This window comes from Callorhinchus milii, unplaced genomic scaffold (assembly GCF_018977255.1).
Source record: "Callorhinchus milii isolate IMCB2004 unplaced genomic scaffold, IMCB_Cmil_1.0 Scaffold42, whole genome shotgun sequence".
Classification (NCBI taxonomy): domain Eukaryota; kingdom Metazoa; phylum Chordata; class Chondrichthyes; order Chimaeriformes; family Callorhinchidae; genus Callorhinchus; species Callorhinchus milii.
In genome coordinates this window covers 194,760-220,685 of record NW_024704783.1, presented here as the reverse complement: position 1 = coordinate 220,685, position 25,926 = coordinate 194,760, and the positions used below count along the sequence as shown (strand labels likewise).

General features: G+C 43.7%; 1 protein-coding gene across 1 annotated transcript; it reads left to right on the top strand.

The window, feature by feature from the left end:
- Window positions 1–22,175: 22,175 nt before the first annotated feature.
- Window positions 22,176–24,354, top strand: LOC121851475 (probable G-protein coupled receptor 139). The gene is made up of 2 exons (XM_042345355.1): window positions 22,176–22,248; window positions 23,441–24,354. Exons 1-2 carry the CDS (start codon window positions 22,176–22,178, stop codon window positions 24,352–24,354), a joined length of 987 nt encoding a protein of 328 aa, XP_042201289.1.
- Window positions 24,355–25,926: the final 1,572 nt, after the last annotated feature.

Here is a 25,926-nt window from a genome sequence, read left to right as displayed (position 1 = left end):
TTTCTTTAGTTTAGACAAGTGAGTTGCATCATTGGACAACATGGCCGGTCACGGAGTAATGTTTTTTGTTTGGGATTTATCCTCGGTCAGTTTGGTGTTTTACCAAACCTCAATAAACGCTCCTAGAAGCCGCCCCGTAAGAAATGGAAATAAATATTAGATACATGATGCTCTTGGTGTTGAATTTGATCAACTTTGGCTTCAAGTAAAAAAATCCTGTAAAAGAGACATTGCACGTTAAGGAAGGAGGATGTCGAATCTCAGGCAAATTGATAGTCCTGTCAAGTGAGCTGCACTGATAGTGTTATATTGCATTGACCATCAAACTCGCTGGAAAACGAACCGTCTCTTTGACATTATGCAAAGAAAATATTTGTTGATAAATGTTATGTGTGTTGATTAACTGCAGGCCGTGGCCTCGCTGGTACATTGAATCAGCAATTAAGGAGCATTACTTCATAATTTTTGTTGACGATTCGATTTGAATATCACGACGATTTTTGCTAAATATTCAGCAAATCAACAAAGTTCCATTGAGTCTTGTCATGCCAAGTTCTCCTGCTAATATTTCGTATACTTGGTGCATACGTGGCTCGTTGGTCTTGGGGTATGATTCTCGCTTAGGGTTAGCAACTAAATAAATATGCGAGAGCTCCCGCGTTCAAATCCCGGACGAGACCAAATTTTAGTAGACCGTTTTCTATGTTTCTTTTACTGTCTTTATTTCGAAACAAGTAAACTAACGTGGTAATAGAAATGTAGTAAGTAACTAATTTAATAGTGGAGATGAGCATCTGTTGCGGTGTAGTGCTATTATGCAAGATCCGTATTGGCACACTTGACTATTATGGAATAATTCTATGACTAAAATCAGTGCACGCTGAATCATGGGGGAGATAAGCATGCATTGAAGAAAGCATAGAAAATCTCCAGCAGAGTGAAGATTTGAATAGAGTGAAGCTGTAACATCGTATCGTGAGACTGGTGAAGGAATTTGGTGAGATTGGGAAATCTGCAGAGTGGAATTATGGGGCGGAAAGTTCCTGGAGCCTGTTGTTGGGTTGGAGTACTTGATGATCTGCAGCCTGTGGAGGGAGGAGATGGGGAGGTCCAGAAACAGGCAGTTTGGACGTCAAGCCTGGATGTGATGAACGTGTGGATGAGGGTCTCGGTGGCCTGTGGTGAGAATAATAGTGCAGCCGGGCAATGTTACTACGGTGCGGAAAGCGGAGCGGTTCATGGCACCGATGTGCGTTATGAAGCAATGTTGATGGTCGAACAGGACAATGAGTTTACGTCTTGGCTCCGTGGAATGCACAGTGCATCCACAATGTTTGAGTTGACTTTGATGGCGCTTACATTCATGTACACAGTATCTCCTCAACTAACAGTCAAGCATTCTGAGACTCTCCCAGCAAGAAGGGTGATTTTTAACTCCAAGCTGTTATTGTTATTGTTTTTGCTTATTCGCAAAGGACCAAAAAGTATGAAACCAAAGAAACAATTCCGGTATTTACAGATCATTCCTTCAGGCGCAGCTGGATTTCTGCATTCAGTTTTGGCCACAACTTTCCACGAAACAGGACAAAGCTTTCGAGAGTTGCAGGGAAGCTGCATAAGAATGAAACTAGGATTGTTGTCTTCGGTATTGGAGAAATATTGAACAATTTATGTCTATTTTATTTGGAAAAGAGAAGGTTGATAAGGGTCCTCAGAGAGGAAAGTATATGAGGTATTTTGAAAGAATGAACAATGAGGAACTATATGAACTATTGGATACTCTCTGACTTTGGGCCAAGGTTGTAAGATAGTCACAAGAAGAGCGAAATAGAGAGCATTTTGTGATCTCCATTAAACACAGGAGCTTGGAAATACAAACGACAATGATGTGGACATAGACCTTACATAATTCCACAACATTAACTATCCTTATCTCTGACCTCCATACCCCACAACAATCTGTTCGCTCCAACTGCTCAGCAAACTCTGGCCTGTTCCACATTCCACAGACCGACCCGCCCGATCATTGGTCGTCGAGCTTTCAGCCTTTCTGCTCCCACCCTACGGAACCCTATCCCACGTTCCGTTCGCCTCACTCCCTTCTTACCTCCTTCAAAATGTGTTTCAAGACCCTCCTCTTAAACCGAGCCTTCGGCCACCCTCTTATATTCCCTGCCCTCCCCCCTCTCTGTCTCCAAATATTGACCTAATGTATCAACATAGAAGAGTAGCTCTCCCTCACGTATTGTGCAACATCCGTCACATGCACAAAAATAATCAAATATGGAGGGCACATATAACCGCATTTGCTAATCTAATTTATTGAATCTAACTTTCCTTATTAAATAGGTTTTGCTGCACAATGGATTTTGAGTTACGCAATTATATCAATGTAGGAGAATGATACTTGAATCATATTGCTGACGTGTCTGAAGTTGTTTGTTCCGCCATCTATTACTAATGCGATGACCACATCATCTCACAACCTCCATGGAGTTTCCCAAACGCTACAAATATATGACAGCGTTAACTCAATGTTACAGAAGCGGCTGCTCTATCTTCGCAAAAGGTGTCGCTGAGGTGAAAGATGCCACGAAGAGCTAAAGTTTTGAAAATACAAGTCATTTATTATCCTGCTCTTGCAGCAGTTGGAATTCCTGGTCAGTTTAATCATTGCTGGCATTTACTAATGGATTTTTGTAGCTCAGGATTTAGAGCACTCCCCTCGCAAGCGACAGGTCTCTGTTGATTCCCAGCAAGGCTAAACGATCGGGAAGTTTCCTTATTCCATTTGCCGAACACGTTCGAGCTCTCCCCATAGTGCAGCAAATGTGTCCTCCCCAAATATCTATGTAATGCTGCTCAAATTCCCCTCCTCGCCCTTGGCCCTTTCCCACTGATTTAGATATGGCATTCCTTGAACGTCTCTGCTTTTCTGCACAGTAATATAGGAAATTCAACTCGTCACTGAACAAGCTCAATGTACCATTTTAAACGGCTTAATTCTGTTATAAACACCTCCCCATGAGAACACACCAAGCACGTTTAATTTCACTTTATTCTTGTTTCGCTGATGTTTTTACAAACCGAATCGTCAGTATTTTACTTGACAGGTCAGTTTCTAACTAATTTACCTGTTGTGTTTCTCTTACAGTTAATATATTGTCGATTGTGATCCTGTCCCGAGGAAAATGCGGACTGTCCAAATGTATCACCCGCTACCTGGTGGCCATGGCAGCGGCGGATCTGTCAGTCATTGTCTCTGAAGTAATCCTGAAACAAATCGGTGATATTTATTTCCATACCTCATATTTGTTCTACACTCCAGTCTGCAGCTTCATTCATGTCATTTCTGCAGCCGCCGTGGACTCTGCTGTGTGGCTAACTGTGGCTTTCACCTTTGATCGCTTTGTGGCCATTTGTTGTCAGAAACTGAAGCCAAAATACTGCACTGAGAGAATAGCGTCTGTGGTTATAGGAACTTTAATTGCGCTGCTCTGCTTAGAAAACGTTCCCATGTATTTTATGTTCAAACCTTACGGTAAAATTCATAACATGCCCTGGGGCTGCCTTGTCAAAGCAAAGATTCGCTATCAGCCCGCGTGGATCGTATTTTATTGGTTTGAACAGATTTTGGTCCCTTTGCTCCCATTCGTGTTGATTTTGCTGCTCAATGCTCTGACCGTCAGACACATTCTTGTGGCCAGTCGAGTCCGCACCAAACTGCGGGTCTGCAGCAGCAGCGCTGATCATCGCAATGATCCGCAAATGGAAAACAGAAAGAAATCCATCATTTTACTGTTCACTATATCACTCAGCTTTATATTGTTGTGGGTAACATCTATTGCGCACTATATACAGTACAGAGTTTATGGGGTTTACAGATCGAGAGGCTTATTTAACCCTTTAGAAATGCTTGAAGAAGCAGGTGTTATGCTTCAGCTCCTGAGTTCCTGCACAAACACAGCCATCTATGCGGTCACCCAGACCAAATTCAGAGAGGAGCTGAAGAATGCAATTAAATATCCTATCACAATAATTAGTAAATATTCTAAAAATTGAAAAAGAAGAAGGCAATCAAGAGCGTACGCTTCTACAAAAAATGCATACTGTTCACCCGCATATTTATAACTATTACAGTGTTTATCCTGTAAATCGTCATTCATCACAATAATATTTGTGTCATATTATGCTATTACTGTTTAGTTCATGTAAATGTTCCCTCATCTAAATTCCTCTTTGGATTCCTTGTTGTGTTCAGCAATGAATCGCTGTTTAATTTATTGTTAGCTATGCTGGGTATGCCTCTGCTTTTTTAGCTTGTGTCCACTTAAACTTGTAGAACTGTAATGCTAATTAAGCTTAACTGAATTGAACGCGTAGCTTGCATAACAACAGAAAAAATATAATGAACATGTATTGGTATAATGAAGAGTAAAATTGTCAAAGCGAGAAGAAGTGAACATATTAGTGCAGCTTCAGTTTGTTGCGATATTTATTGGTGATCTGGTCCGTTATTATTTTAATCTGAGTCAGCCTTGGGACTCAGGACTGCCTGAATAAATAGATGATTGTGAGCGGTCCTTCATCTGTCAGCAAACGTAATAAAAATGAACTATGATTCAAAATGATCGCTGAGCTACACCTTTTCAGAGGCCGAGTGGTCAGATCCAGTAAGTCAGAGACTGAGCATGAATGTCGCTTCTCTACGTTGGCAGAGCTTCCACCCGAATTTCTTTGACTGAAACCTCTCGACTGTCCATTTTTACAGTAACATCGGATTAAGAAACATGAAAAGAGGAACAGACGTCGACAGTACAAGAACATGTATACGTGAGACTCAATCGCCACCATTGTCACAGTTCTCAAGAAGGAGAATCCTATGAGCTTTGATATTGCCACTGATATAACAAACCGTAACTGTGTATCATAATAATGTTTATTGAAATACTGCTGTTATAACAATGTTTATTGAAACATTATGAAATCATGTTTTATTCCTCTTGCAAAAAAATGTTATAAGGCTTGAAATAAAAGTGAATTCAGTTCCTCTGCTTTCAGGTACTGAATTTTTCCTTTTTCTGTTAAACAGAGTTAGATCGTCTTTTCTCGCAGCATCATTGATCTCAGGTTTCCACAGCGAGTTTATTTCCACCTCTGACCACACTCCAGGTCCCGACGTTTCGCGCAAACTGCACAGACCTGCAGTAGGTCCCCGACATTCTACCTCGCCATTGGGTATCGAAGCCATGTGCTACTGTGTCCCAAACTTTAGCAATTGCATGCTTCAATCCCCAGCCTCGTCCCTCTTTAACTATCTGTGAGTTCCACCTTGAAATCTTCGAATTAGGTTCACCTCCCCTTCCCGTCGTGATAGCACCTCCATAGACTGTCTTGTGGAAAGGCGCTCCAAGAATACAAGTTATTGTTCATGTTGCACTTTCATCCAGAACATCGTGTCTGAGAAACGTAAATGTTAACACAATGCTGTGGATTTACAATAGAAACAAGCGTAATTATAAAAGGCGTTCAGTCATCTTTGGTATTTGTACAAGAAAATCAAGCACATAAACTCGTAATTATGTGACACAAAATGTATTTGCAAATTTCCCAGCGACTTCCAGTGTTCATCTCAGATCAGTCAAACTCACTTCACAGGTGTCTCAGTTTCTGCGGATTGCGTCATCGTCCTGAGTTGGTTTCGCTTCTCTCTTTTTATTCCCTTTATCGGAAAGGAAATCAAATGCATGGTGTGGGTTTTAGCTAGAAACTCAACTTAGTGAGATGGATAAAAATCATGACCTTATACCTCCGTTATTGTACATAGAAACAATTAACTGCAGAGTGAGCAATGAAATATAAAAAATGTTGCTCTGGTGACCCAGTAATCGCACTCACTGTGACAATTCTCGAGTGCATACTGTTGGGATTTCCGATCCCGTAGTTCGGAATATGGCTCAACAATCCAAATGCATTGCAGCAGAATTTATTATGTACAGAGTGAGCACAACATGCATGAGCAAGTTACTACAAATGTCTAATAAATTATACGACCAGTCTTTGAAGACAGTCACGGAACATCACGGAACACCCGCCTTGTGAACTTAAAGGGACCTCTCAACACTGGTCTCTCTCTCTCTGGAGCCATCCTGTTCTTCTAACTGTTCTCACCTGGAGTGCCATAATTATACCCTTTCTCCAAGTGTCCTTCCTTGGGTCCCTCTACCCACTTCTGATATTGTCACGTACTCAGGTTAATCAATGATTTGGCTTGGTGCCAGCCTGACTGAGTATCCACGAGGTCTTCTTTTTGTCCTGTCTAAGATAGGAAATTGATCTGTTTAGGGCTGTATGTGGTGCTTGTCATTTTGTCATGGGGGATCATTAGTATACTCCTTTTAAGTAACTGGTTATTTCTTATCTGTATCCCAGGATGGTACCAAAGACCTCTAGTTTAAACAACTTGCTCATTAGTTGCTATTCTTGAGGGTTACCTTTTGACTCTTGGCCCTGTCAGAATCTCGCGACATATTGCTCAGTCGAGATCCGTGTCGACCGGTGCCGTGCACCGTTACCTCTGTGGGTGTGTTGTCATTTACTGATGAGAGGTGAGCCACTGCCCTTTTCCAAAGCTTTCTTGTTATTCTTTCAAAACCAGAGAAAACCAGATGTCTCCTATCCCATGACTGTCAGTACTTTCTGCATTCTACACTTGTTTAATGTTCATTATTACTAGACGACAACTTCTATAATCTAACACCGAGAAGAAGGGACAGCAGTGTTTGAATTCACAATGCAGTGCAGAAGGACAAACACAAAGTGGTTTTCACCCTAATCTGTGACAGTATCGGGGGTAAACCCAGGGATTAGACTTGTCTAAAGCCTTTTACAATATTTCCATTCTGATCCATCAGAAGTTAATCACAACTGGTTAACATGCGCAACGGCATCGGGTCTGTTAGCTTTAATCTTAAAGTTTTTATCAGCAATTTGACTGGTCTGGGTTTCACACCACATTATATGATCAGTTGTAAAAATAGAGAGTTCAATCAGAAATAATAAAGTGCAGATCTGACTGATTCCCGGCTGCCTGCTGCTCTTCCGGGAAATATGGTAACTGATCTGCACACATTCCTTGATAAATTGTTTGCTTCCATTATCCTGCCTTGTGGTAGAAGGTGTTTAGTCATTGAATAATGATTGACTGCCGATCTATAATGTAGGAAAAAATTGTTTAACCTCCAAATTTTCGCACATCATTTCATTTCATGAATTAAACAACAGGTTTCTTTACAACGGGAAACATCACATCTTTTAGTTGGATTGAAAAGAGAACTTCAAAGAAGACTTTGAGGTGGCAACTGTGAGTATGACATGGGAGTGTGGTGACTGTGTGTACGATAGGAAGGTACAGTGACTGTGTGACAAGGACGTGCCGTTACTCTGTGTGCGTGACAGGGAGATGCAGTAACTTTTTGTGAGTGGGACGTGTAGTAACTATTTGTGTGGGTGAAAGGGAGGTCGAGTGACAGTGTGTGTGTGACAAAGCAGGAGAGCAACTGTGTGTGACAGGGAAGTGTAGTGACTGTGTGTGATATGGAGGTGTAATAACTGCGTGTGAGAGAGGGAGGTGTCGTTTATGTGTCTGCGACAGGGAATAGTAGTGACTGTGTGTGAGTTTAGTGTGTGGTGGCTCAGTGTGTGGCAGAGTGACGGTGTGTGTGACATGGAGGTGTATTGATTGTCTGTGAAACCGGGAGGTGTAGTGAATATCTGTGATTGGGAGTTATAATGCCTGTGTTTTTGAGTGCGATGTGCAGATACTGTGTTTGGAAAAAGGGTATTCAGTGATTGTGTGTGTGATAGGGAAGTATAGTCACTCTATGTGTGTGAGAGGGAAGCGCAGTGAGTGCGTGTGTGACAGGAAGGTGTAGTGACTGTGTGGGTCACAGGGTGTTGCAATGATTGTGCGTGTGACATGGAAGCGTAGTTACTGTGTATGTGACAGTGTGGTGTATTGACTGTGTGTGAGAGGCAGCTGCAGTAAATCTGTGCGTGACAGCGAGGTGCAGTGACTGAGTGTGTGACAGGGAGTTGTAGTGACTGAGTGTGTGACAGGGAGTTGTAGTGACTGTGCGTGCGACAGAGAGGTGACATTATTGTGTGTCGTTCTTGCTCATAACCGGTTATTTGAATCTCCACCTAAGCTCCACTTGCACCACATCTTCTGAATTCACTGCCCTCCACTCCTCTCTAAATATCACCGATCACATTAACAGCTTCCTCAATCTTCACATCCAATGCCAATTGCGGGGTCTTCTTTTCATCCAAAATACATAGCACCCGCCAGGCAGTCTCATTCTCCTGCCTCTTGCCACCCACCACCATCACCTCTCCCTCCACCTCACCCTCCCCTTCATCAACTCCTAGAACGAACCCCATCTTAAATTCCTTCCTCCCCATCTCTCCAGACAGAGAGAGACTGTATGCGTGAGAGAGAACGACAGGGAGAGGCTGTGTGTGTTTGAGAGAGACAGAGAGAGAGACTTTGGCGTGAGAGAGACAGAGAAACTCTGTTTGTGTCTGAGAGAGAGAGAGACTGTGTGTGTGCGTCAGAGTGTCAGAAAGAGACTGTACGTGTTGGAGACAGAGAGAGACTGTGATTGTGTGAGATGCAGAATGGGACTGTATGTGTATGTCTGAGAGAGAAATACTGCGAGTGTTTATGTTAGGAACAGAGAGAGGCTGTGTGTGTGTGTGAGAAGCAGAATGGGACAGTATGTGGGTGTGTGAGAGAGAGAAAGACTGCGCGTGTGTGTGTTAGAGACAGAGAGAGACTTTGAGTGTGTATATGAAACAGAGAGAGACTGCGTGTGTGTGGGATAGAGACAGTGTGAGAGAGAGATAGACAGAAAGAGACGAAGTGTGTGGGTCCCAGAGAGAGGCTGTGGGCATGACTGTTAGAGAGAGAGAAAGAGAGAGAGAGTGAGAATGTTTGTGTGTGTGTGAGAAGAGACAGAGAGAGACTGTGTGTGTGAGAAGCAGAATGGGACTGTATGTGTGTGTATGAGAGAGAAAAACTGGATGTGTGTGTGAGAGAGGACGAGAGAGACTGTGTGTGTGAGAGACAGAGATAGACAGTGAGTGTGAGGGAGAGATAGAGAGAGACTGTGTGTGTTAGCGAGAGAGACATAGAGAGATTGAGTGTGTCTGAGAGACACCGAGAGAGATTGTGCGTGTCAGAGATATGGAGAGACTGGGTTTGTGTGTGAAACAGAGAGAGACTGTGTGTGAGAGAGACAGAGAGAGACTTTGCGTGTGAGTGACAGAGAGCGGCTGTCTGTGTGTGAGTGTGAGAGAGACACACAGGGAGACTGTGCTTGTGAGAGACAGAGAGAGGCTGTATGTGTGTATGAGAGAAAGAGAGAGACAGTTCGTGTGAGAGACAAAGAGGGACAGTGTATGTGAGTGACAGAGAGAGACTGTGCGTGCGTGACACACACAGAAACTCTGTGTGTGTTTGATTAATAGAAATAGATGGAGACTGTGTGTGTGTGTGTGGCAGAGGGAGACTGTGTTTTTGTGTATGAGAGAGAGACAGAGAAATACTGTGTGTGAGAGAGAGGCTACCTGTTTGAGAGTCAGAGTGAGGCTGCGTTTGTGAGTTACAGAGAGATTTTGTTTGTGTGTGTGTATGAGAGAGAGAGAGAGAAAGAGAGAGAATGTGTGTGTGTGTGAGAGAGAGAGACTGCGTGTGTGAGAGACAGATAAAGACTATGTGTGTGAGACAGAGCGAGAGAGAGAGAGAGAGAGAAAATATGTGTGTTTGTGACAGAGTGAGATAATCAGTGTGTGTGTGAGAGACAGAGAGACACTCTGTGTGTGTGAGAGACTGTTTGTGTGTGTTAGAGGGAGAGTGAGAGACAAAGAGAGAGACAGAGAGAGAGCGTGAGTGTGAGAAAGTGGGAGAGAGAGAGAGACTGTGTGTGTGAGACAGAAAGAGACCGTGTGTGAGAGAAAGGGAGAGAGAGAGAGAATGTGAGATACCAAGAGAGACTGTGTATGTTAGAGAGACAGAGAGCGACTATGTGTGCGTGAAACAGAGAAAGACTATATTTGTGAGACAGAGAGGCTGTGTGTGTCTGTGTGTGCGAGAGAGAAAGACTCTGTGTGTGTGAAAGAGAGAGAGACTGTGTGACTGAGAGACAGAGAGAGACTGTGTGTGCGAGAGAGATATAGCGATAGCGTGTATGAAAGAGATAGAGAAAGTGTGTGTGTGTGTGACAGAGTGTTAGTGTGTGAGAATGAGACTGTGTATATGAGAGACACAGAGGGAGTCTCTGTGTGTGACAGAGAGACTGCCGGTGTAAGAGAGGGAGAGAGGGTGACTTTGTGTGACAGATAGACTGTGTGTGTAAGAGAGCGAGAGAGAGAGAGATTTTGTGTGTGAGAGACAGAGTAGATTTACTGTATGCGAGTGAGACAGATACTGTTAATGTGCGGGTGAGACAGAGAGAGAGAGAGAGACTTTAGACGTAAGAGAGCGAGAGAGAGAGAGATTATGTGTGTGAGAGACAGAGTAGATTTACTGTATGCGAGTGAGACAGATACTGTTAATGTGCGGGTGAGACAGAGAGAGAGAGAGAGACTGTATATTTGGGAGTTAGTGAGAGAGAAACTCTGGCTGTGCGTGTGTGAGACAGAGAAAGACTGTGTTTGAGAGACAGAGAAAGACTGTGTATGTGAGTGGGTGTCCGAGTGAGAGAGTCACAGAGAGAGATTATATGTTTGAGAGACAGAGAGATTTTGGTTGTGTGTGTGTGTGAGAGAGAGAGAGAGAGTGACAGAATGAGTGTTTGTGTGTGTGTGTGTGAGAGAGAGAGAGAGAGAGAGAGAGAGAGAGAGCGAGAGAAAAATATGCGTGAGAAAACGACAAAGACTGTTTGTGTGTGAGACAAAGAGAGACTGTGTGTGTGTGAGAGAGAGAGAGAGATTGTGTGACTGAGAGACAGAGAGAGACCCTGTGTGTATGAGAGAGATATAGAGATATTGTGTGTGTGACAGAGAGAGAGATTCAGTGTGTGTGAGAGACAGAAAGACACCGTGGGTGTGAGACACACAGAGAGACTGTGTGTGTGTGTGTGTGTGTTGGAAACAGATTGAGACTGCGACTGTGTGTGTGAAACAGAGGGAGACTGTGTGTTTGTGTATGAGACAGAAACAGGGAAAGACTGTGTGTAATTGGGCATCCGAGGGAGAGTGTTACAGTGAGAGGCTATGTGTTTGTGAGACATAGTGAGGCTGCATTTATGAGAGAAGGAGAGATGTTTTTGTGCGAGTGTATGTGTGCGTGAGAGAGAGAGAGAGAGAGAGAATGAGGGTGTGTGAGAAAAAGAGACAGAAAGTATGTGTGAGAGAAAGAGAAAGACTGTTAGTGTGTGAGAAAGAGACAGTCTCTGTGTCAGACAGAAACTGTGTGTATGAGAGAGACAGAGAGGGCTGTGTGTGTGAGAGTCAGAGAGAGACTGTGTATGAGAGAGACCGAGAGAAAAAGTGCGTGTGAGAGTCAGAGAGAGACTGTGGATGTGTGAGAGAGAGCGGGTGTGTTTGAGAGAGAGCGAGAAACTGTGTGTGTGAAAGACAGAGATACCGGGTGTATGTGTGAGAAAGAGAAGGTCCATGTGTGTGTGCGTGAGAGAGAGACAGAGAGACAGACGGTGTCTGTGTGAGCGACAGAGAGAGACTGTCTTTGTGAGACAGAAGATCTGTGTATGTGTGCGTGTCAGAGAGAGAGACACTTCGTGTGTGTGAGAGACAGAAAGAGAAAACACGCGTGAGAAACCGAGAAAGACTGTTTGTGTGTGAGAAACAGAGATTGTGTGTGTGTGTGATAGGCAAAGAGAGTCAAGTTTTGTGAGAGACAAAGAGAAACTTTGTGTGTGTGTATGTGAGAGAGAGAGAGAGAGAGAGAGAGAGAGAGACTGTGTGACTGAGAGACAGAGAGAGACCGTGTGTGTGAGAGAAAGTTAGAGATAGTTTGTGTTTGACAGAGAGAGAGATTCAGTGTGTGCGTGAGAGACAGATTGAGACTGCGAGTGTGTGTGTGAGACAGAGGGAGACTGTGTGTGTGAAAGACAGAGATACCGGGTGTATGTGTGAGAGAGAGACGGTTTGTGTGTGTGTGTGTGTGAGAGAGAGAGATAGACTGTATGTGAGAAAAAGAGAGACTGTGTTTGTGTGTGAGAGAGAGGGAGAGAGTGACTGTGTATTCGTGAGAGAGAAAGAGACTGTGAATGTGACAGAGAGAGAGAGAGAGAGAGAGAGAGAGAAAGACTGTGTGTGTGTGTGTAAAAGACAGAAAGAGACGGTTTTTGTGTGTGTGTGTGAGTGAGGGAGAGAGATAGAGAGTTCCTGTGTCTGTGTGTGCGAGAGACAGAGAAAGTCTCTATGTGTGTGAGAAAGAGAAAGTCTATATGTGTGTGAGATAGAGAGAGGGAAAGAGAGAAACTGCTCGTCAGAGACAGAGATGGACTGTGTATTTGAGAGGCATAGAGATACTGTGTTTGTGAGAGACACAGAGAGACTGTGTGTACGAGAGAGAGAGAGAGAGAGAGAGAGTGACTGAGTATTTGTGAGAGAGAAAGAGACGGTGTATGTGTGTGTGTGAGAGAGAGAGAGAGAGACAGAGAGAGAGACGGTGTCTGTGTGTGAGACAGAGAGAGACTGTGTGTGTGAGCGACAGAGAGAGACTGTATTTGTGAGACAGAGGATCTGTGTATGAGTGCGTGTCAGAGAGAGACACTTCGTGTGTTTGAGAGACAGAAAGAGAAAGCATGCGTGAGAAACCGAGAAAGACTTTGTGTGTGAGAAAGAGAGATTGTGTGTGTGTGTGATAGGCAAAGAGAGTCAAGTTTTGTGAGAGACAAAGAGAAACTGTGTGTGTGTGTGGAGAGAGAGAGAGAGAGAGAGAGAGAGAGAGAAACTCTGTGTGTGAGAGAGAGAGAGAGAGAGAGAGAGAGAGAGAGACTGTGACTGAGAGAAGAGAGACCGTGTGTGTGAGAGCAAGTTAGAGATAGTTTGTGTGTTTGACAGAGAGAGAGATTCAGTGTGTGTGAGAGACAGATTGAGACTGCGAGTGTGTGTGTGAGAGAGAGAGAGATTGTGTGTTGTGTATGAGACAGAGACAGAAAAATACTGTGTGAGTGGGTGTCCGTGAGAGAGAGTCACAGAGATAGGCTATGTGTTTGAGAGACAGAGTTGGGCTGTGTTTGTGAGAGAGAGAGAGCTGCTGTTTATGTGTGTGTGTGTGTGTGAGAGAGAGAGAGAGAGAGAGAGAGAGAGTTAAAGAATTTATGTTAAAATGAGAAACTATCAACAAGTGCGATGATATATCACTCAGTGATAGACAAAGTCGAGGAGGGGTTTTTGAACAGCAGTACATAAATATTTGGCTGCGGGATCAATTTGCACGTGTATGGGGAGAGCTCGAGAGAATAGGGCAAATGGAGTAAGGAAACTTGCCGAACGTTAAGCCTTTGCTGCAAATCGAGCCCATGTCTGTCGCTGGCACGGCGAATGCGCTAAACACTGAGCTACAGGAAACCACTAGTAACTACCAATAATTATTTAACTCACCGGGAACACCAACGGCTCCAAGAATAGGATAATAAATTATTTGTATTATCACCAGATTGGACGTTTGCAGCATCTTTCACAGCTGCGATAACCTTTGCAAAGGTAGAGCAGCCCCTGCTCTCACATTGAGTTAACGTGGTGACATATCTGTAGCATTTAGAAACTCCGTGGAGATTGTAAGATGATGTGATCATCAGATTAGTAATAGGTGGTAGAACAAGCAAATTCAGACATGTCATCAATATGCATCACGCAGTACTATCCCATACTTTATACCAACATATAGCTTGAAATTCATTGTGCAGTCTAACCTAATAAATATGCAAACCTGACTTCAATAAATTATATTAACATATGTTTTATTTGTGTCCTCCAAACTTCATTCACTTTTGTACATGTGACATACTGCACAGTATTTGAGGGTTTGTGCACTCTCCTAAATCATAATGCAGGTCAATGTTTAGGGAAAAGGGGGTGGACAAAGGATACAATTGTGGAGTCCTGTAGCTCAGTGGTTAGAGCACTCGCTTTGCAAGTGAGAGACCTGAGTTCAAATCCTGTAGCTCAGTGGTTAGAGCACTCCCTTTGCAAGTGAGAGACCTGAGTTCAATTCCAAGCAGGGCGAAACCTTGGGCAAGTTTCCTTACTCCACACGCCTAATAATAATCCCTCCAAAAAAAAAAAAACAATAATAAATTGGTCATTTTCAATCCACGACTGTTTGTGGGACATTGCTGAGCGCAATTGGCTGCCGCGTTCGCCCACAAATATACAGTCAATTCACTTTACAATGTGTTCTGTGAAGCGCTTTGGGACGTCCTCCCGACGTGAAAAGCGCTATATCAAATGCAAGGAAGGATTATTATTATATCAAATGCAAGGATTATTATTATTATTATTATTATAATACATATTTACATTTGTATAGCGCATTTCGCTTAAGAGAACGTCCCCAGGCGCTGGACAGTCCAGCGTGTTATCCGAATCGGAGAGGGTGAACTGTAGACAGAGCGAGGCGAAGGTGGGAGAGAGTTCCATAGGGTGGGTGCAGACAGGTGGAAGGCCCGACCGCCAATGGTGGGGCGTGACTGCCTGGGGATGTATAACAGGCCAGAGTTTATTGAGCGGAGGGAGCGATAAGCTTGTTATTTGGTCAGCATTTAGTAGTGATAACCTTTGCAATGTAACTTTCGTAACTGTTACGAAAGTTACGAAAGACCTATGCCTAAACCATGCAAAAGTCTTGTTGATCAACGCTCCTGCGTTTAATGGAGAGGGTTTCTATAGCACATTTCTAAAGTCTAGGAGCATCAAGGTGTTAAATAGAAGAACCTGTCAGATGGGACGCAGGGCTTTCGCCCGTCCTGATGATGGAGGCGCTGTCCGTTTCGTGTCTTGCACATCTGTTTGCCATAATCCAAAACCGTAGGTTCCATGTTAAGCGTTTCCTGTCTTTCATTTGACGTAGACTATTTGGGCATTAGCATTCAAAATAACAAATTCCATTTATACAGCGCCACTCACACACAGTAGTGCTCCATAGTGGTGGAGCTTAACTTCGAGCCGGTGGGTAAGCGAAGGTGACAGTAGGCGCAGTCGTATCGCACGATCTTCATAGGAAGGAAGAGGCAAGCACCAGGCAAAGAATAGATGAACGGTGTTACAGAGTTTGGGATCTTAGTGGCTGCGTTGTGGGAAGCGTGTTCACCAACGGTAGAACAGGTGACATGCAGAAGGCCGTAGACAGATAAATGGAGGCAGTGTTTTGTGGGTTTGGAGTATGCAGGTCGGAGAGGTATGGACGAGCCAGGGCATGAAAGAATGTGAAAGCGAGCGGGAGGAATATGAAGTCAACCAGTTCGTCGATGGGGAGCCAGTGGACTTTGGCTTCATCTGGTGTGATGGGGATGCCGAGTTTATTACAGGTGAGTATGCTAGTGGCTGTGTTTTGGATGTTCAAGTTGGAGTTCAGGAGATTAGCATATAGGTGCTGGAATGACACAGCTTAACTATCAAACCTCCATCACACCTCGCTAGTATTTTTTTCTATCAGACGCTGATGAAGGAACTTTGTGTTTCGGGAGGACACAAGGGAGACTGTCCGAGTTCGTGACAAACTAGTTCAAATTCTGTTGATCTGAAATTGTGAAAGAATCCAAAACAAATGCGAAATTTTGTTTGAAATATATCGTTTTAAAAAGACCTAATCGCGCAATAATATATGTTTTTCTTAAACTAAGAGCATCATATAATACTGCCATGGCAGTTATTGAATATGGGATGATGGAGTGATTTTATATGAGTTGAAATAGCTTGTTCGTGTGTGTTAGCCTGAAGAGTTGGTCAAATACACGAGGGGATTCATTAAAGTGAAAAGGTAGAGATTGTCTCCATAGGCGTTTCAGTCGGTAACCAGAGGAGACGAATTTAAACTGAACGTAAAATACAGCAGACGCTGAAAATTTGAAGCAAAAAAGTTGCCAGCGTCTTCTCTTTTTGACGTAGATTGAAAATGGTTGCCAAAAGAACCAGAATGGTGGTGAGGAGACTTTTCTCACACAGCGAGTTGTTCGGATCTGCAATGCAATTCCTGAAAAGTGTTGGAAGCGGATTCGATAACAACTTTTATAAACAAATTAGATAGATAATTGGGAGCGCAAATTTGCAGAGCTTTGAGGAGAGCGCGGGAAGTGCGATTAATTTGCACAACTCTTTCAAGTGCTCGAAAGTAGACAATGGGCCGATTGGCCTTATCCTGTGTTCTATAATGTTATATTCCTGTAGTTCTAGGTAGCTGTAGAGCTCCCTATTTCAAGGCCGCTTTTCTAAAAAAAAATTCTGTTTCTGACTATAACTTTCACTTTACTTATTCCACAGGTAAATATTAATCAAAATAAACCTGGCTGTTTGGGCGACCATAACGCTTCTCTCAGTTTCCATGTGAAAATGGAGATACTCACAATTGACTTTTCCCAAACTTTTGAAATGTGGAAGTGAACATGAAATTACAGAGAATTTTTTCTTTGGTTCCACGTTTTTGTGTTGAGCAACGTGGGTTTTCATTTTAGTTCAAATCTCGTGTGCATGTCCGCAAAATCTGTGTTGGCCACCGCGAATATTGTAGGTATTTCGGATGGCTGACTTTGGGATGTCAGAATCAAGCCGGGGCACTTCGATCGTCTCTAGTCTGTGTCGTGAGCCACGCGGTTGCACAGTATTCCAGGGCACAAATGAAGACAGCACTACCCAGCGTGGTTCAGCAGCAAGACCTCGCAGGGTAGACCACTCACTGGGGAGAAGGTGTCATCCCCCTCAGCTAATGTTAACCTTGCAACCAAAGCCATAATATAAGAGTGGTCTAGCTGGACAAGCAGCGGGAAAGCTTGCCAGTCAGCGATAACATTGACAAACGTTTGCAGTTTTCCTTAGCACACACGGGCTGTTAACCCCAGCGAACATTCTGGGCTCCGGAACCCTTTGTTTTTGCCAACCTGCGGGTAATACACTCTCAATCTAGATAAACATCATGTTTCCCCCAGACAGAGCGCATTCGTTTGATTCCAACAAATTGTCTGAAACTACCGTTGTGTAGATATGTTGTAAACTGAAAGTTTACTTTGGTTATTATAGTATACACTTGCTTGGTAGTAGGTTTTGGTACGTATCAAACAACCGGCGGATGCCCCGTATCACCAAATCCCCACCAGACAAAAAAAGTTATAACAATTTGCTGCAATTGGATTTTGTAAGTAGTAACCTTTAATAAAATAGCTTATGGTCAGATAACAGCTGATTGATATATAAGAGAATGTTCAAGATGGCCCTGCAGCGTGTAAGCAAGCGTAATTTGTCCCGTATTCCGCTGGAGCTTGGTACACCAAAATTGATTTTCACCTGGCTGCCGGGAAGTTTAGTTATGGCAAGTGTGGTGCGACACTAAAATTTACTTGCACTTTTATTGCATCTTCAGTTGCTGAAAACTGGAACCGATCTTTTGATATAACAACAAACGTTGCTGAGAACACTCAACATCTATGGAGAGCGGAATGTGGGTTAAAATTTCAGGTGGATTTTGGCGTACTGATCGAATAATCTTGTTATTGTATACAGATTCCTTGCAGTAGAATGGCGTTTGTCGATTTGTCACCGAGTAACGCGATCAAAAGATTGGTCTGGATGAAGAATTGCAGTCAGCCTATTTGACCATATCCCTCCAAAGCACTGAGACTCCCTTCCCCCCAGCCCCCCATCACTGCATCAATGGAGACTCTTTGCTTATACGTTACAACACACGCTTCGTAAACAAGAGGATCTGGGTTTGATTTCCGGGAAGGAAAATTAGTTACTCAAGTTTCCTTAAACGTCACACTTCTCTGTTTACCTAGCAGTAAATAAAATCCAGCTTGTTATCATAGTTAGTTTGACGGATCACTTTTCCGGGTGCAATAATCCCTTCAAGCTTATTTTAAACAACAAATTGGTCACTCAGTTCACAACTGCCTACCACCATTCCTTATCCCAGAAGCAACCAAAACAATTGACCAGGCATTTATCACCCCCTGGCCGGACTTCGCAAATGCCATCTTTGGATCTATTTTCAATTGCATTTTTGGCAAAGACGTCAAGGCAGTAAGCGTGTCAAAATGTTACGTTCCAGATGATTAAAAAAAACCGCCTATTCAACAACATTGTACTTGATATCACCGTCAGACTAGGATTGGACAGCGCATCGATTTCAAGATCCTTACTCTCGTTCTCAAATCCCTTCATACCCTACGACCTGCATACCTCTCTGACCTGCTTACCTCTCAAACCACAACCCGCTGCCTCTTCTCGAAGGGTTCCGAAATCTTCATGTCGATCGTACAATCCGTTCCACCATTGGTGGCCGTGCTTTCAAACATAGGCCACAAATCTCAGGAATGCTCTTCCTCTGTCACTCCGCCTTGTCGCTTCCTTCTCCATCACCAAGTAGCGCCTAAAGACCTTCCTATACAACCGTGCATACGCTATCCCAGGCTCACCCACCTCATGCTTCCCGAAGCTCGGCTTCGTTTTCTGCCACTCTAGAGCCCTTTTCGACGTTACCGTGCGTAAGGGGCGCAGTAAGAATTCAAGCTGCGGTTGTTAATAGAGTGTAAGTGCAGCATTGTAGAATGTAGAGATGGAAACATGACAGATACTTGGTTCATTGGGATTTGTTGCTAGTTGCACTACACTGAGTTTTTTACAAACTGCGATAAATATTATTCTTTGTGCAGCCTCGCTCAATGATAACACGCTCGCCTGAGTCAGAAAATTGTGTTCTCAAGCTCCAAGAATGTTCTTTTAATCACATAGCCCAAGATTACACCCAAGAGAAGTGCTAGCGATGAAGGAAAGCAGCACTTGATTGTCAGATCAAAAAGAAAAAGACATACTTGACAGAAGTCTTCTAATTTAGAATGGTCATCGCCACTCTTTGTATATATCTGGAAACAACAACAACAACAACAAGATTCCATTTATAAAGCGCCTTTCACGTCAGGAGGACGTCCCAAGGCGCTGCACAGTTGGGTCATGACCCGAGCAGGGGGGAAATGGTCAGTTTGAGGGGAGGGAAGGGAGGGAGCGAGGAGGGGGGAAATGGTCAGGGTGAGGGGAGGGAAGGGAGGGAGCAAGGAGGGGGGAAATGGTCAGGGTGAGGGGAGGAAAGGGAGGGAGCGAGGAGGGGGAAGAGAGTCGAGAGGGGAGCTGAAGGCACGGTCAAAGAGAAAAGCTGGATTATTGTTGGAATTGCTAAAGTGCTGTAAAAACAAGGACATTGACAAAATGACCTTGACCCTATTCAGAGAGGAGCTGGTCATCGCAGTACGGTATCCATTGATGGTCAACACTCAAATATTTACACAGAAAAGAAGGAAAATGAATTTGATTTCGGGGGCTTGTTGGACAGGATAGCAGGGGAGACAGCGGTTCTTTTTCGTGTATTATGATAGATTTTTTAACGTCCACATGACCAGGCAAATGGGATCTCGGTTTAACGTCTTATCTGATGGTCATCTCCTCAAATGATATCGTGTTCCACTTCCCTGGTGCGTCATCTTACACTACTTGTGTCCAACGATCGTACATCGGGAATAAACCCACGAGTGTCTGACTCAAGAATGAACTGCTACCAGTTGATCTAGAATGAGACACTAAATGTAATTTTTGCCTAAAGTTCTGCTAAAACAATCCTCATAAGATATACAGACTTGTGGAGGCATCTAAATTCCTGTAGCTGAGTTGTTAGAAAACTTTCCTCGCTATCCTGAAGACCCAAGTTAAATTCACGGGCAGGACGAAATCTGTCATATTTGCTTATTCCGCACGCCACTGTTTTCCAAGCAGTAGGAATGCTTTCCAGGGTGGTTGTGATGGGCGGGGTGGTGACAGTACCCTCTTTTTTGAGAAATGATAATAATTTGGTTACTCAACCCAGGAATGTGGAACAATGTTTTATGTAATCGGCTTCGGCGTTTCAACCACAAAATGTACATTCAATTCACTTTACTCTAAATTCTGTGAAGGGATTTGATTCTTCTCAATCAAGTGATCAGGCGCTTTATTAAAGCAAGAATTGATAAATTTTGATATCCTTCTGGGCCAGTGCCAAAATTAGTGATGAAGAGCTGTGCCTACAGCTGCTTAAATGTTATATAATAAATACCCTTTGATATATCGCCTTGTCACGTTGTTGAGGTGTCTCAGAGAGCTTCGAACCTTTGTGCAGGTTTGGTCCGAGCAGCTCAGATCAGTGGCTGCCGTTTCACTGCCGTTTTATTCATCCTCAGTCATCAGACTATGCCAAAGTCCTGCATGTCAACCTTCCCATTTTCCCTCCACGAGCTACAGCTCATCAAGAACTCTGCAGCACGAGTCCTCTCCCGCAACAGAGAACGTGACCCCATCAAACCCACTCCAACGGCTCCGCTGGCTTCCCATCCCTAAGAGGATCGAATTTAAAATGTTCGTGCTAAATTCAATATTCTCCATGGTCTTGCCCCACCATCCAGGATAAGGCCTTTGGCCACTTTCCTCCCACTCTCTCGAAATCCATCCCACAATCCCTTCGCCTCGATCCCTCAGTTTGCTCCTTTGACGCACGCCTATTTATCAAATGCAAGCAATGTTAATATTATGATTAATGTAGTTAGCGTTATGTCTTGTTTAAGTTTTGCGTTTTAGATTGTATTTTTTGTGCAGCACAATTTTGTTTAAAGAAGAATGATTTATTTTCCGTGGTGGGAAACTGACTATAAAGTGTTTTAAATCAGATGGCGTTTCAGTATGTGAAACAATGTCTACAGTATTTTGGATTAGGATAGTTATCAACTTAGCAGCTCAAATGGTTACAACAACAACAACAACAACAAGATTCCATTTATAGAGCGCCTTTCACGTCAGGAGGACGTCCCAAGGCGCTGCACAGTTGGGTCATGACCCGAGCATTGGGGGGGAAATGGTCAGGGTGAGGGCAGGGAAGGGAGGGAGCGAGGAGGGGGGAAATGGTCAGGGTGAGGGGAGGGAAGGGAGGGAGCGAGGAGGAGGAAGAGAGTCGAGAGGGGAGCTGAAGGCTCGGTCAAAGAGAAAGGTTTTGAGACCGGCCTTGAAGGAGGAAAGGGAGGAAGCAAGGCGAAGGCACTGGGGGATGGAGTTCCAGAGCCTCGGGGCTGAGAGGCTGAAGGCCCGACCACCGATAGTAGGGCGGTTGGGGCGGGGGACGTGGAGCAGACCGGAGCCAGAGGAACGGAGGGTACGGGCAGGTAGGTAGGGGGATAGTAGGTTGGAGAGGTAGGAGGGAGCAAGGCCGTGAATGGCCTTGTAGGTGAGGATGAGGATCTTGAAATCAATCCTCTGGGGGATGGGGAGCCAGTGGAGGCGAGCGACGGTAGGAGTGATGTGGTCCCGAAGCCTGGTGCGGGACAGTACACGAGCTGCAGAGTTCTGAATGACCTGCAGCTTGTGGAGGGAGGTGGCGGGAAGGCCGGCGAGGAGAGAGTTCCCATAGTCCAGCCTTGAGGTGACAAAGGCGTGAACCAGGGTTTCAGCGGCGTGAGGGGTGAGGTAGTGCCGTAATCTGGCGATATTCCGGAGGTGATGGAAGGCGGTGCCAGTTGTGGTGCGGATGTGAGGGAGAAAGGACAGCTCAGGGTCAAACAAAACGCCGAGGTTACATGTGTAAAAGGAAAAGCATAAACTCTTGCGCATTGGACTCACTTCTCAGAAACGACAGATTTTCAAATATCTACGGAATAAAAACAATGTGAAATCATTATTGTTGTTTTTCTTATTTTCTTGTGTGGTTGCACTGATTTAAAAGCCATACCTCACGGATTAGCGGTCGCTATCATAATCGTTCAACAGATTGTCACTAATTGCAACTTGTGAGACCTGCAGATCTCACTGGGAATTCTTCTAGCAGCTTAAGTAAAGCTCTTTTCTGCCGTCTGAATGACACACTTTTCACTGGAACCCGTACGGTCAGCGTCAGCATTTGCGCCTGTTTCTCACAGAAAATGCATCGACAGGAATTTGTCCTTCCGATAACCTACATTTACTATCCCATTCTCGCAGCCCTTCAGGTCCCCAGTAAGTGGTTACAACGAGGCAGCATTGAGCTGAGCATGTAGCGATTCTGATTGCATAACATATACATACACTGACGATGGAGTTTCCAGCTCCATACAGCCTTGTTCAGTTGGTATGGAGGGGGGGTGGGGGCACAGAGATGCAGAAAGCTGCAATCATTGTGAGCAGATGTGAGCCCGAACTCACAATTTGCCTGGTCAGGTGGACATGAAACCACACTTAATGTGACGGCTTGTGTCATAGCCAAAATCGCTCAAATAATATCGCACATCTCGAGAGAGAAAGCCTTTCATATTTTTGAATAGTGCCATAGAATCTTTAATGTCCAAGTTAACAGGCAGTTTACTGGTTCCAATGCAATCAAAAGTAGGTGTCACCCTGACTCAACTGGTCGCAATTTCACATGTAGCTTAGAAAGATGAGGGTTCAAGCCCCAACTCAGGACTTAGAACTAAAAGGCCGTCACTACCCAAAGCAGTCTATCGACTCCATGGTTGAAGGCGAGCGTCTTCCAATGAGACAGTAGTTTGACATCTCCAACCCCCAATGCGCATACTCAGATGGACATTGCATATATATAGCATAGATCATCCTCTGTGTTTACAAAATACTGTTCCCAGGAAGTTGGAGGTTACAACAGAAGAACCGAGAACAGCTGGTGTATTCGGAGATGCTACCAGGGCGGGCATATCAAGGTAGATGGGAGAGGTTTGGCCTTTGTTCACTGTAAAAGTACGTTCAACAGGGGAGCTAATAAAGATGTTTCGAATTATAAAAGGATTAATGAGACTATCTTAAATAGTCCGTTGGTTGCGGAATGCATTTATAAGAGAACACAAGTTAGATACAGTGACTTAACAGGGATTATGTGAGAATGGAGGAGAGTGTGGGATGACGTCGCGGAACGGGATTACAGTGGAGCAGAACGACTTACGCAGAACGTTTGGACCGAATTGTCGATCTCTGTGCTGCTCAAACTGTTTTTATTATTTGTAAAAACTTTTGAGAAAGCAGGGTCTTTTCAGCCTAATGCAGCCTGTTTTTGTTGAGGACTAAATTATAGCAAATGTATGATTCATCCGTTCAGTTCTAATTTCATTTTGTTTTGCAGTGACATCCTAAATATCCTTATACCTGGTTTCTCAACACTGATTTTGCATTGTCAAACCGGTATTCTCTCTTTCTCTTCCAGTAAACCTAGTGGCCATCGTGATTCTGTACAGAGGAAAGTGCGGTCTCTCCAAATGCATTACTCGCTACCTGGTGGCCATGGCAGCGGCAGATCTGATGGTGGTTATATTTGATGTGATATGTTACCGCACTGGATACATTTACTTTGCCTCCACGGTGCTGAACATCACCCCGGTTTGCCGCGTCAATATAGTCCTATTTAAGGCCGCCACAGATTGCTCTGTGTGGTTCACAGTTGCGTTCACATTCGATCGCTTCACAGCCATTTGTTGCCAAAAGCTGAAAGCAATGTTTTGTACTGAACAAACTGCGGTCAAGGTGATCGGCACATTCTTTACCATAAACTGTTTGACGACAATTGGGATATATTTTTCATTCGGTCCTCGCTACGTTATTAACAACGTCTCATGGGGATGCATCCACACTGAGAGCTTTAATTTGTTGCTTGGATGGAAAATCTATGCCTACATTATATACTTTTGGAATCCTTTGCTCCCATTCCTGTTGATTCTGCTCTTCAATGCTCTGACTATTAGACACATACTGGTCAGCAGCAAAGGCCGTGTAAGACTCCAAGCTGGCAATATTGGCGGGAAGCGGAAAGATTCCGAGATGGAGAGTCGCAAGAAGTCCATTATTTTACTCTTCGCTGTTTCAGGCAGTTTTATTCTCCTCTGGATGACTTACGTGGTCAATGGCATATACGGCCGAATCTCGAAAAACTACTATTACTCAGGTTTCAACGATCCGTTGTTCGTCAGACAAGAAGTGGGTATTATGCTCCAGCTCTTCAGCTGCGGCACCAACACGTGCATTTACGCGGTGAGCCAGAGGAAGTTCAGGGAGGAGCTCAGAAATGGTGTGGTCTGCCAATTCGCTCAATTACTAAAAGTAATAGCCTTGGGAAAGCATTGAAATAAATCTATTGTTGTTTTCCTATGACTGACATTGATCATTTCGCCAGGATTGTGATTCGCAAGTGTCTGCGCTACGCTTTGAGCAATAAAATGACCAAAGAAATATTCCTTGCATTTTGATATCGGGCCTCATTACGTCTTCCAATCGCATTGAAGCATGCAATTACTGAAGATTGGGACCCAGTAGCACATGGCTTCGATACCCAATGGCGAGGTAGAATGTCGGGGACCCACTGCAGGTCTGTGCAGTTTGCACGAAACGTCGGGACCAGGTGTGTGGTCAGAGGTGGGCATAATCTCGCTGTAGAAACCTGAGACGAATGATGCTGCGATAAAAGACGACCTAACTCTGTTGAACAGAAGAAAAAAATACTCAATAACTGAAATCAGAGGAACTGAATTCACTTTTATTTCAAGCTTTCAAACTTTTTTTAACAAGAGGAATAAAACATGATTTCAAAATGTTTCAATATAAACATGGTTATGACAGCAGTATTTCAATAAACATTATTATGATACCCAGTTACGGTTTGTCATATCAGTGCCAATAACAAAGCTCAGAGGATTCTCCTTCTTGAGAACTCTGACAATGGTGGCTATTGAGTCTCACGGGTTCTTTTATTGTCGACGTCTGTTCGTCTTTTCATGTTTCTTAATCCGATGTTACTGTAAAAATGGACAGTCGAGAGGTTTCAGTCAAAGAAATTCGGGTGGAAGCTCTGCCAACGTAGAGGAGCGACACTCATGCTCAATTTCTGAATTACTGGATCTGACCACTCGGCCTGTGAAAAGGTGTAGCTCAGCGATCATTTTGAATTATAGTTCATTTTTATTACGTTTGCTGAGAGGTGAAGGACCGCTCACAATCATCTATTTATTCAGTCCGTCCTGAGTCCCAAGACTGACTCAGATTAATATAATAACGGACCAGATCACCAAAAAAAAAAATCGCAACAAACTGAAGCTGCACTAATATGTTCACTTCTTCTCGCTTTGACAGTTTTACTTTTCATTATACCAATACATGTTCATTATATTATTTCTGTTGTTATGCAAGCTACGCGTTCAATTCAGTTAAGCTTAATTAGCATTACAGTTCTACAAGTTTAAGTGGACACAAGCTAAAAAAGCAGAGGCATACCCAATATAGCTAACAATAAATTAAACAGCGATTCATTGCTGAACAAAACAAGGAATCCAAAGAGGAATTTAGATGAGGGAACATTTACATGAACTAAACAGTAATAGCATAATATGACACAAACATTATTGTGATGAATGACGATTTACAGGATAAACAGTGTAATAGTTATAAATATGCGGGTGAACAGTATGCATTTTTTTGTAGAAGCGTACGCTCTTGATTGCCTTCTTCTTTTTCAATTTTTAGAATATTTACTAATTATTGTGATAGGATATTTAATTGCATTCTTCAGCTCCTCTCTGAATTTGGTCTGGGTGACCGCATAGATGGCTGTGTTTGTGCAGGAACTCAGGAGCTGAAGCATAACACCTGCTTCTTCAAGCATTTCTAAAGGGTTAAATAAGCCTCTCGATCTGTAAACCCCAT